Consider the following 12363-nt stretch of genomic DNA (forward strand, 5'->3'; position numbering starts at 1 on the left):
TTCCCTGATGTGGGGAGAGCTTTGTCTGTGATGTATTAGCTGTGTTCACTACCTTTTTGAAGGACTTTGTGCCAAGAGATATTGTTGCCCCTATACCAGGCCACCTTCTGCCACAATTGCTCTACAGCAGATGCAATCTCACTGGGTCTCCACTCGGCCCTGGATCACCAAGTCAGTGGCAACATGCTTTTCATTGATTTATTACAGTTCAGCTTTCAACACTGTCATTCCCTTAGTACTAGTCAGCAAGCTTAAAAACTTAGGCCTCTACACCTCCTTTTGCAACTGGATCCATGAGAAGACCTGTGTGATTGGTAACAACGTCTCCTTCTCACTGACAATCAAAACAGACGCACCTCAATGATGCATGCTTAGCCCACTGTTCTACTGCCTCTAAATCAATGACTGCATGGCGGCACAATTCAAATGCTTCTACAAATTTGCCTATGACCCTATGGTCTTTGGCAGAATCACAGATAGCAAAGAGGAAGCAACCATGAGTGAGATAGATGAGCTAGTTGAGTGGTGTCACAACAACAGCCTTGTACTCAATGTTAGCAAATTAAGGAACTAATTGTGGACTTCAGGAAGGGGAAACCAGGAGAACACAATCCAGTCCTCATCAAAGGAACAGCGGTGGAGAGGGTAAAGAACTTCAAATTCTTGAGTGTCAACATTTCTGAAGATCTATCCTAGGTCATTCATGTCAATCCAATAATGAAGAAGGCTTGCCAGTAGCTATATCTCATTAGGAGTTTGAGAAGATTTGGTATGTCTCTAAAGACTCTTGCAAATTCTGACTGGTTGCATCACTGTCTGGTATGGACATGTCAATGCACAGGACAGGAAAAGGCGACAGAGAGATGTGAACTTATCCAGGGCCATCATGGATATTGGTCTTCACTCCATTAAGGACATCTGAAAGAGATAGAATCTCAAGAAAGCAACCTCTATCATCAATAACCTTCACCACCCAGGCCATGCTATCTTCTCACTGCTTCCCTTAGGAAGGATGTACAAGAGTCTGAAGTCAAATACCCAATAGTACAAAAACAGTTTTTTCCCTCCAACATCAGATTTCTGAATGGACAATAAACCACTGATATTAGCTCACTTTTTCTCTTCTTTTTCTTAATTTATTTACATTTTTAAAAATAATTTATATCAATTTTGCACCTCTAATTTGTTGCAAAACAGCAAATTTTGTGGCACATGTTGATGACAATAAATTCTGATGCAGCCAGTCAACAAACTTTCCACCACATATCTGTCGAAGTTTGCCAAGGTTTTCAATATCATACCAATCCTCTGTAAACTCCTGAGGAAGTAGAGGCACTGACATGCTTTCTCCACAATGACTTTCATGTGTGGGGTCCAATAAATGTTCTCTGACATAGTGACTCCCAGCAAGTTAAATTTGCTCATCCTCTTCACCTCTGATTGCCCCCAATGATCACTGGATCACATGCTTCTGGTTTTCCCTTCCTGAAGTCAACAATCAGCTCCTTGGTTTTGGTGTCTTTGACTGCAATGTCGTTGCTGCATCATTCAGCCAAGTTTTCAATCTCCCTCCTGTATGATCCACTACCATATTAGCAAATTCGTAGGTGGTGGTGTTATCATACCGAGCCATACAGTGGTAGGTATAAAATGAGTAGAGCAGGGGGCTAAGAACGCAGCCATGTGGTGCTTTGGTACTGATGAAGGCGATTGAGGAAATCCAGGATCCAATTACACAGTGACGAGATGAGTCCAAGGTCTTGGTGTTTGCTGCTCAATTTTGAAGTGTTAAATGCCAAACTGTGGTTGATAAAGAGCATCCTGATGAATGCATCTATGCTGTCCAGGTGTTCCAGGGTTCTGGGGAACCGGTGAGATGGCATCTGTCATAGACTTTTTGCTACATCATCAAAAAGTTTCAGATTTGTTAGGCAAAGCATTGCAGAGGAAGTGATATATTTAATGCATACCTGGCAGGACAATTGCATCAGAAGGGTGAGAGATCCGAGAAAAACAATGCACAGGGCAGAAGTCAATCTGTGAATGTTCTGATCCCGAAATGCTCAAGGAAAATTTTTACAAAAATCAAGATTTCTGAGCCTGAGAAAAATAAACTGCACTACACGTTTGACCTTCGAGGTTGAAGATGCTGTGCAAATTCAAATTGTTGTTGAATTCAGACTTTATCATAAAGTATCATGGGCAGTGCAATGTGGTAGGAGCATTAAGACATTGCACCAGAAATGCTTGCAAAGCAGTTTTGGAATTTACTGCAACTGCGATCCTTACTGTTTTGACCTATTACTTGTTTGGCTTTTAGGTTTCAACAGACAGAAATGGCCAGTGATCAGTTTTACCGAAGGGTGAGTCTTAATAGCTACCAGAGCAGCACAAGTGATGAAGATATGGTGGAGATCGCAGGAGCCCCTTTGGACTTTTCTTTGTCAGATGATGCTCCTCCACTGGACAGGGAGCTGCAAAAAGGTATTTTTAAAAAATAAATAAATAAATAAACCTGCAGCTCTATCAGTGACAGTGTGTGATCTTTTCCCAATGACAGGATCCCAATATTTAACAGTTGTGAAATAATTGTCATAAGATTGACTTTAAAAAAAAACTTCTTTGAATTTTCAGTACTTCTAGTGCAGTCTGGATTTGTTTTCCACAATATGAGGTAATTAGTTCCAGACTAAACATTTGTAATCCATGTGAATTATGTATTTTTAATGGCAGTGAATTCCGATAGCTTTCATTAAAGAAGCCATGTGATATAAATATTTTGGGGAAAAAATCTAAATCTATTTTTCTTATTTTAAGGAAAAAAAGATAGGATTAATTGATCAGTTTAGTGAGTGGAGCAGTATGAATCCTTTGGGTTCTCAGAGAAGCGCAACTGGGCAAGGTTTTTTTTTTCTCCTGCTTATTGCCCTGGTAGGAGAAATGTTTCAAACGTGAAACAAGTGATGTGTTCTATTTGGAGAAAGGACTCTTCAACTTTGAAATGGTTTAGAGATATAATTTGAAATTGAGTATTTTGCTCATACATAAATAGCTCAATGTGTTTCATAAACATTCAATTAATTCCTGTTGAGTTTTGGAATTGTTGCAGAATGGAAGAGAGACCATGAGAGACCATCAGCCACATAACATTTTCTGTCAGTTCCAGAATTATATCCATTCAGATAGATCCATTTCATTACTCTTTGCAACAGTCATGTAAATTTATTTTGCCAACAAATATTACACTTTTGAAAATGAAGGCATTTTAAAGAAATACCTTCTGGCTCATTCACACTGACTTGTAAAGATTTTTTTTAAATTCCCATGTCATTGCCGTTAGCCTCACTCCAAATTGGGGGTTTGAGGCGAAGCAGGAAAGCATTTGCCATAATTTTTTCCTTTCTGTGCATAAGTTGATCACTTTTCATTGCTCTCATTAATCCTATTGGCCCACGTGCTTCAGTTTTAAAACAGTAGTGTGTGGACTTTATCAAGTATCTTCTGAAAATCCATTTTTACGAAAAGTACTTCCTGACTAATTAACTTCTGTGATGTGTCAAAAAATTCAATTACTTTAGTCATTTAAGATTTTTCTTTAAGAAATCCATGTTATGGGGGAGCGTGGCAAGATGGCGTAGAAATCAGACGTGTAATCCCTGCCCTCTCTGGTCAGACTTTTAAGTGCCCGTTTTTTAACCCTTTATTTTTAATTTTAAAACTTTAATTTTCTGTTTGATATTTTGGTGAACCATTATGGCTGCTAATGTAAAAAAAACTAAGTCTCAGTTACAAAAGAAAATACAGTTTTGAAGTGCAGAAGAATTGGGGCCTAAACAATATGGAACAGCCTCGGATCCATTTTCAGTGATCCCCAAGCTTCAACGATCACCAGTGGGGACAAAAGTTAAGGGAACAGCTACTCACCAGTCTCAAGATGGGGCTGGTTTGACCCGTTCTGCGGAGGAAGGAGTGCACTCCCGAGAGGTCAGGCACGAGCCTGGAGGCTTGTTACAGCGAACACCCCCATTGGAAGAGACGGGAGCGCAGCGGAAGAGGATTCTGACGGCAGACACGAGGTCTGCAGCGATTATGGGCTTGGGTGGCGCTGTTAATTACGGAGAACTCCATAATTTTATTAAAAAATGTTCTGCGGCGGGACAGCAGCGACGACCCCCTGAGGAAGTCGGGGGGTCGTCATTGGGTGTCCAAACTCACAGTAAAACGACTAGAATGCTGCCTTTGAAGAACAACAAGAAGAGGACTTACTTTACCACTACACAGGAAATAGAAGAGCTGGAAGAAAGTGAGTTACAATTTATGGAATCAGATCCTGCATTTCAAATTGCATCTCAGCCTGTTTATATAATCTTTGAAGGTATTGCTTCTTATTTGGATGTTATTACTGGTCAATTGAACCAGGTGGTTCAAATGAATACTGATAGAATTTCAGACCTAACTGTGGTTAAGGCAGAAGTTAAAGAAAATTGGGAAAACTTTAAAAAATTTGAAGCTTCTTTTTCTGAATGTAAACAACAGGTACACTCCAATACAGGAACAATAGTAAAGGTGGGAAAATCAGTTAAAGATTTAGGAGCCCGGGAAAAAGAGTTAATAAAAAAATGGACTAATTGGAAAATCAAAGAAGAAGAAATAATGTGAAAATTGTGGGTTTGCCAGAAGGTATAGAAGGTCAAGATCCCGTCAAATTTTTTAAAAATTGGATTCCCCAGATGTTGGGGAAAGAGTCTTTTCCTGACGGATTGGTATTGGAAAGAGCACATCGAGCTTTAAGAAGACCACCCCTACCTGGTCAACCACCAAGAGCTGTGTTAGTTCGTTGTTTGAATTGTTTGGACAGAGACAATTCTTTGACTTGCAGTTCAAAATGCAAGACAAAGTCAAGCTCCAATGATTGTTCAGAATAGTAGAGTTTTCTTCTATCCTGATTTAAGTCAAGATATCATCAGACGCCGACGTGAATTTAATCCAGTTAAAGATGTTTTATGGCGTAAAGGTTATAAATTTGCTTTTCATTATCCTGCTGTGTTGAAAGTATTTTATGGAAACTATCAGTCTCAATTCTTTGAGAGTGAGCATGAAGCAGTGGTTTTTGCTAATTCATTGCCGATGTCAGAGGACAAAGAAGAAGTCCACCATTATCTCCTAAAAGAAAATCTGATGGAAATGGAGAAAAAGGCAAAAGTGGAAAGAACGAGAATGGAAAGAGTTCCCTTACTCTTGAAATGAGTTCACCATCTGGACTGGAATCTCAAGGCTGATTTTTTTTTTAATATGTTAATATTTTTGATTGGCTAGCTGGGGAGGAGGGGATTGCACTAACTTCTTTGTTAGTTATCAAAGAAGTAATCCACACCCAGTTTTTTTAGGGAGTTACTACCTTTTGGTAGTTTTTTTGTTGTTTTTTTCTCTCTTAATGAATATTATTTTTATTTGGAGGGCCTATATATTTTAATTTGAGGGTTCTATATAAAAAAAATCTACTTTTTTCTTTGTTATTATTAATTTTGTAATTATTTTTGGTATTTAGCAATGTTCAGGGATTAAACAACCCGATCAAGCGTAAGCGAGTTTTGGTTTATATTAAAAAGATGAAGATTGATATTGCTTTTTTTACAGGAGACACATTTGAATGAAAAATAAAATATGAAATTGAAGAGGGACTGGGATGGACATGTTTTTTCTTCTTCATTTAACTCCAAACCTAAGGGAGTAGCAATTTTGATACATAAAAATTTATCTTTTGAATTACAATCAATGGAAATGAATGCAGGACATATTCTTAAGTTGAATTGTAAGATTTTTAATGAATTTTGGACTTTACTTGACATTTATGCACCAAATGTGGATGATGAAGCATTTATTTCGGATGCATTTTTGCTTTTGGGACAAGCTAATGAAAATGTTCTGGTTGGAGGAGATTTTAACTGTGTTAAATCTCCAAAAAATGTTAAAAAATCTAAAAAGGAAATTCAACTTCGAGCTTTGATGAAAGATTTTAATTTAGTGGACATTTGGTGATGTCTTAACCCAACAGAGAAGGATTTCTCTTTTTATTCATTTAGACATGAATCTTTTTCTAGAATTTTTTTTAAATTATGGCACATTTGCAGTGGAAAATACTGCAAGCAGAATATAAAAGTTGGGTAATTTCGGATCATTCTTTGTTGTATTTTACTTATGAAAGTTCTGAAAAAATTCGTGCAGCTTCTCGTTGGAGATTCAATACGATGTTGTTAAAAAAAACGGAATTTATGAATTTTTTAAAAAACAAATTAATTTCTTTTTGGAAGAAAATGTTAACTCCATTCAGAGTAAATTTATATTGTGGAATGCTATGAAAGCTTACTTGAGAGGTCAAATAATTAGTTATAGACTATTGGAGCTGGAGGCTCCTTTTACTGATTTAGAAATTAAATCGGCTATGTTGGAAATGTTGAATGGAAAATCACCTGGTGATGACGGGTTTTCGGTTGAATTTTATAAGGTATTTTATGATGATTTATCTATAGTGTTTGGAGATGTGTTATGACAGATTAAGGAACATTATGATTTACCTGAATCATGCTCTAGTGCCTTAATTACGGTAATTCCTAAGAAGGATAGAGATCCATTAAAGGTGTCTGCATATAGACCAATTTCTTTGTTGAATGTAGACTATAAAATAATAGCTAAAGTATTAGCGAATCGATTGGCTAAATTTTTACTTAAGTTGATACATGTTGATCAAACAGGTTTCATAAAGAATAGGTAAGCTTCAGATAATATTCTTCGAGTGATTAGTTTGATTAATAAATATCGACAGTGCCCTGACCATCCGATGGTGATATCTCTTGATGCAGAAAAGGCTTTTGATAGAGTTGAGTGGAACTTTTTATTTAAAGTCTTAGAGAAATTTAAGTTTGGTCCTTCTTTTATTGGTTGGATTAAAGCTTTATACAATAAACCAATAGCCAGGGCATTGACAAATGGTCAGATCTCGGAACCTTTTAAATTAACTCGTTCAACTCGACAAGGTTGTCCTTTGTCTCCAGCTTTGTTTGTGTTAGTAATTGAACCTTTAGCACAGTTGATATGACAAAATACACAGTTACAAGGTATGAGAGTTTTAGATGAGGAGTATAAAATTAATTTATTTGCTGATGATGTACTGATGTATTTAACAAAACTAGCTCAGTCACTTTTACACTTGAAGGAATGTTTAATACAATATGGATCTTTGTCTGGATATAAAGTTAATTGGGAAAAAAGTGAAATTTTACCGATAGGTGAAGGAGATTATTCAGTTTATAAGAATATTTCTAATTTGAAGTGGACTGATCGAATTAAATATTTGGGTATAAATGTGGATGTTGATTATCAATATTTATATAAATTAAATTATGTACTGTTAATGAAAAAGATCAAAGCTGATTTGATTAAGTGGAAGGATCTTCCTATAAATTTAATTGGAAGAATAAATACAATCAAAATGAATATCTTTCCAATATTTGTTTCAGTCAATTCCGTGTTTACTTAATAAGAATTTTTTTTGAGACTTAAATAAAATGATTAGGGAATTTTTACGGAAGGGTAAATTTCCGAGTAGCTTTGAATAAGCTAACTGGAAATATGCATTAGGGGGATTATGCTTACCACATTCTCAAAATTATTATGAGGCAGCTCAATTTAAATTTATTAGTTCATTAATGGATTTGGAACGGCCCCCTAGTTGGGCTAAAATTGAGATGGCGAATATTTCTGAATTTGAAATACATCAATTTTTTTTTCGGCGGAATTTAAATTTATTACAACAATATAATGTGCCTATACTAAAACATTTAATGAAGTTATGGATGAAGAAAAATAGAACGATAGGTTCTAAGGGTAAATTATTGACTTTAACACCATTATATAATAACCAACTTATTCCTTTTTCAATGTATAATCAATGTTTATTACATTGGAAATCTAAAGGTATAAAAAAACTTGGGGGATTGTTTTAAAGAAGGTCCATTTTTATCCTTTAATCAAATGAGGGAAGATTTTGATATTAATGAGAATTCTTTATTTGTTTATTATCAACTTCAATCCCTAGTAAAACAAATATTTGGTAGATATATGATTTTACCTAAATTGACTAAATTTGAATCTTTTCTTGTGACTGTACCAGAAAAGTGATATATTTCATTGATGTACCAAATATTACAGGAGAGTGTGGAAAAAAAGGGATGAGATAGATCTAAGATTAAATGGGAAAAGGATATTAACCTTACTTTTTCTGAGGATGATTGGTTAGATATCTGTCATGATAGTGTTACTAGATGGATAAATGTTCGTTATGCATTGGTTAATTATAATTTTTTACATCAATTGTATTTAACACCTGAAAAGTTTTTAAAAAATGGTTTTAGTGAATTAGATTCTTGTTTTAGATGTGGTAATTTGGTTGGAACTTTTTTTCATGCTGTTTGGTTATTTATACATATACAATCTTTTTGGAAAGCAATTCAATTGTTTTTGGAACATTTGTATAAGATCAAAATACCTCTGGATCCGACAATATTTTTGATGGGTGAGTTGAATCCTTTGAAAGATTTGGGATTAGGCAAATTTCAGATTGCTTTTGTATATTTAGCTTTATCTGTTGCAAAAAAAAATGTATAGCAAGTACATGGAAAAATGCTAATGTGATTGATATTAATAGATGGCATAATGAGATGAAAACTTGTTTGGTAATGGAAAAATCACGTATGTTTTACATGATAATTATTCTTTTTTTCTTAATAAGTGGTCTTTATATTTAGAATACTTGCATTTAGATTTTACCTTGATTAGATTTTAGTAAATATATTTCAGTTTTTTTTTCTTTGGCTCTCCTAAAGAGAGTTGGCTGAGAGGGGGAGGAGGGTTTTTTTTTCCTTTCTTCTTTTTTATAAAATTTTTTTTATCGTTCATAATATGTACTAGTTTTTACTGTATGTAATAACTTTGTTGAACGAATAAATAAAGTTGTGAAAAAAAAGAAATCTATGTTATATTTTATTTATTAGTTCAGACTTCTCCAATGGACTGTTATTATCATTATTGTTTCAAAAACTTTCTCCATCAAAGTGGCATCGGATGCCCCCCAAAGTTCCTCAACATGGTTATCCAACTTCACGAAAACCAACAAGGTCGGGTCAGATACAGCAATGAGCTCTCTGAACCCTTCTCCATTAACAATGGCGTGAAGCAAGGCTGCGTTCTCGCACCAACCCTCTTTTCAATCTTCTCCAGCATGATGCTGAACCAAGCCATGAAAGACCTCAACAATGAAGACGCTGTTTACATCCGGTACCGCACGGATGGCAGTCTCTTCAATCTGAGGCGCCTGCAAGCTCACACCAAGACACAAGAGCAACTTGTCCGTGAACTACTCTTTGCAGACGATGCCACTTTAGTTGCCCATTCAGAGCCAGCTCTTCAGCGCTTGACGTCCTGTTTTGCGGAAACTGCCAAAATGTTTAGCCTGGAAGTCAGCCTGAAGAAAACTGAGGTCCTCCATCAGCCAGCTCCCCACCATGACTACCAGCCCCCCCACATCTCCATCGGGCACACAAAACTCAAAACGGTCAACCAGTTTACCTATCTCGGCTGCACCATTTCATCAGATGCAAGGATCGACAACGAGATAGACAACAGACTCGCCAAGGCAAATAGCGCCTTTGGAAGACTACACAAAAGAGTCTGGAAAAACAACCAACTGAAAAACCTCACAAAGATAAGCGTATACAGAGCTGTTGTCATACCCACACTCCTGTTCGGATCCGAATCATGGGTCCTCTACCGGCATCACCTACGGCTCCTAGAACGCTTCCACCAGCGTTGTCTCCACTCCATCCTCAACATTCATAGGAGCGACTTCATCCCTAACATCGAAGTACTCGAGATGGCAGAGGCCGACAGCATCGAATCCACACTGCTGAAGATCCAACTGCGCTGGGTAGGTCACCATCGCCTTCCCAAGATCATTGTATATGGCGAGCTCTCCACTGGCCATCGTGTCAGAGGTGCACCAAAGAAGAGGTACAAGGACTACCTAAAGAAATCTCTTGGTGCCTGCCACATTGACCACCGCCAGTGGGCTGATATCGCCTCAAACCGTGCATCTTGGCGCCTCACAGTTCGGCGGGCAGCAACCTCCTTTGAAGAAGACCGCAGAGCCCACCTCACTGACAAAAGACAAAGGAGGAAAAACCCAACACCTAACCCCAACCAACTAATTTTCCCCTGCAACCGCTGCAACCGTGCCTGCCTGTCCCGCATCGGACTTGTCAGCCACAAACGAGCCTGCAGCTGATGTGGACATTTACCCCTCCATAAATCTTCGTCCGTGAAGCCAAGCCAAAGACACCAAGCTTTCAGCAGCCAAGCATGAATTGTGCTCAGCATTGTCTCATTCTCCACTAACCTTGTGGAAGTGGTCATGGTCGTACCATTGATATCCTGCCTCAAGATAATCATTCACCTTTCTCTGTGCCAGTAAGACAGCTGAGCACGATTGCCATGACAGGTGCAGATGTGTGGCATGAATAACTAACCGCCATCCAATGTCCCTGTCGTAGCTTTCCACCCATTGTTCTTGGTCACTGTGAAACACCATGATGGGAAAACAGAGCAGAAGATTGCATGAAACAGGCTTGACTTGATTTTACCAGATTTTTAGTAAGGATATTGTTTCTGGTTATTTTACAAAATTCCTTCTGTTGAACAGAATGTCAATATCTTTAGAAATCAGAGCAAACAAGCTTGATTCTGTACATCTACTGAGAGAGCTGTGATGAAGAACATCTCTCCATATGTCCATGTCCCAGAACTTCTGCTTCAGTCGTTTGATAGTATGTTCATTGCAATCCAGTGATGGCACCAAATTGTGTGACAACAAAAGAGCTGCTGTAATCTGGGGGGGGGGGGAAACATAAAGCTGAAAGAACTGTCCAGTCAATATCTAAAGCATCGACTTACAACTTTTGCTTCTACAGATGCTGCGTGATCTGTTGCGTTCTCCCAGTGTTCTGCTTTTTGCACCAAATTGTGCACCATTCTTTCCAAGTCTTTTGGTGTCTAGAGCTGCACCGAGTGATGTCAGTCATTTTGATCAAATACTACTCTACAACTGGAGCAGGTGGAGTTTAGAATGAACAATAAACCTCTTGTGACAACTGCTCATAAATTTGGAACTTCAAACCATAATGTACTAGAAATTATCGCCAACCATCTGCATATTGGGAGAATGTTTCCTTTTCACTACACATGAATGGCAAGATTTGTGAGCTCCGAAGATGATATGGCTAGCATTTGGAGAAGTCTGTCATTTCTGGACATCCCAAAACATTTATCCTGCTGGTTATAGCTATCTTTGGAGGTGAAAAAATTAGTTTCTGTGTGACAGTGTCTCTACCCCTTGTCTTTCCTTCTCTCTGCTGCATGGTTCCTTATATTCTGTTCTTATGACTTCCAACTTCTGTTATATTTGTCATGTGTTAGTGATTAGGATATCACTGGTAATTACTGTATACATTTAAAGAATTGAAAGCTGCAAACTAATAGTCAGAAAGGGCTGATGAGCAACACTAAAGAACTGCTTTGGTACACATAAAGTCACTAGTTGTAGAATGGCACTGGAAAAAGCTGGAATTGAATTAATTATCTTCTTTTTCTATCTTTTTATGATTTTGATATAAAACAAACCATAGACAATGCAGAGAGAGAATAAGGATACATGATTGAAAATATTACAATATACAACAATCAATAAATAATAATAGTGTCTTAATCTCCTCAATCAAATTTAAAAAAAAACACTTTATAGTAAAACCCCGTATACTAATCTAAAAGGAAAAAAAAATGCAAAAAAAAACCAACATTGGAAAGCCTTGGATCAGCATTCATCAAACATAAAAAACCTGGTCCTCACCCAAAAGAGAAAATTAGTAGTATCAGGAAGGGACAACAAATCAGAAAAAAAAGTTAGAAATTATGTCATACGAAAATATTGTATGAATTGGCACCAATTTTCTTCAAATTTAACAGAGGAACCAAATGTAGCACTTCTAATTTTCTCTAAATTCAAACAGGCCATGGTTTGAGAAAGCATTGGAACTAGAGTAGGTGGAGTGGGGTTCTTCCATTTCAGTTAATTATCAAAGTTCCTTATCAATCATTTGTATTTATAGTGAGCCCATAGCTAGTAACTTATTTTACAGAGTCACTTTCAGGAAGTGTTGGCGAGCAGGTTACTAATGACCTGTATGAATCATAAAAAATGTCCGATAGTCAAAGGCTTGTTTCATTTGGTAATACTGAACTTAATTTTTAACCATT

At 37.1% G+C, this 12363-nt stretch overlaps 1 protein-coding gene across 8 annotated transcripts in view; it reads left to right on the top strand.

Annotated features, from left to right (window-relative positions):
- Positions 1 to 12363, top strand: part of clcn5b (chloride channel, voltage-sensitive 5b) — a 72639-nt gene that overhangs the window by 27478 nt on the left and 32798 nt on the right. For all 8 annotated transcript variants that reach the window (XM_069893186.1, XM_069893183.1, XM_069893184.1 and 5 more), the window contains one exon: positions 2321 to 2484. In XM_069893186.1, the coding sequence (XP_069749287.1) occupies positions 2337 to 2484 (148 nt within the window). In that variant the 5' untranslated portion in view covers positions 2321 to 2336. The remainder of the gene's footprint in view (positions 1 to 2320; positions 2485 to 12363) is intronic.

Source organism: Narcine bancroftii, chromosome 8 (genome assembly GCF_036971445.1).
Source record: "Narcine bancroftii isolate sNarBan1 chromosome 8, sNarBan1.hap1, whole genome shotgun sequence".
Taxonomy (NCBI): Eukaryota; Metazoa; Chordata; class Chondrichthyes; order Torpediniformes; family Narcinidae; genus Narcine; species Narcine bancroftii.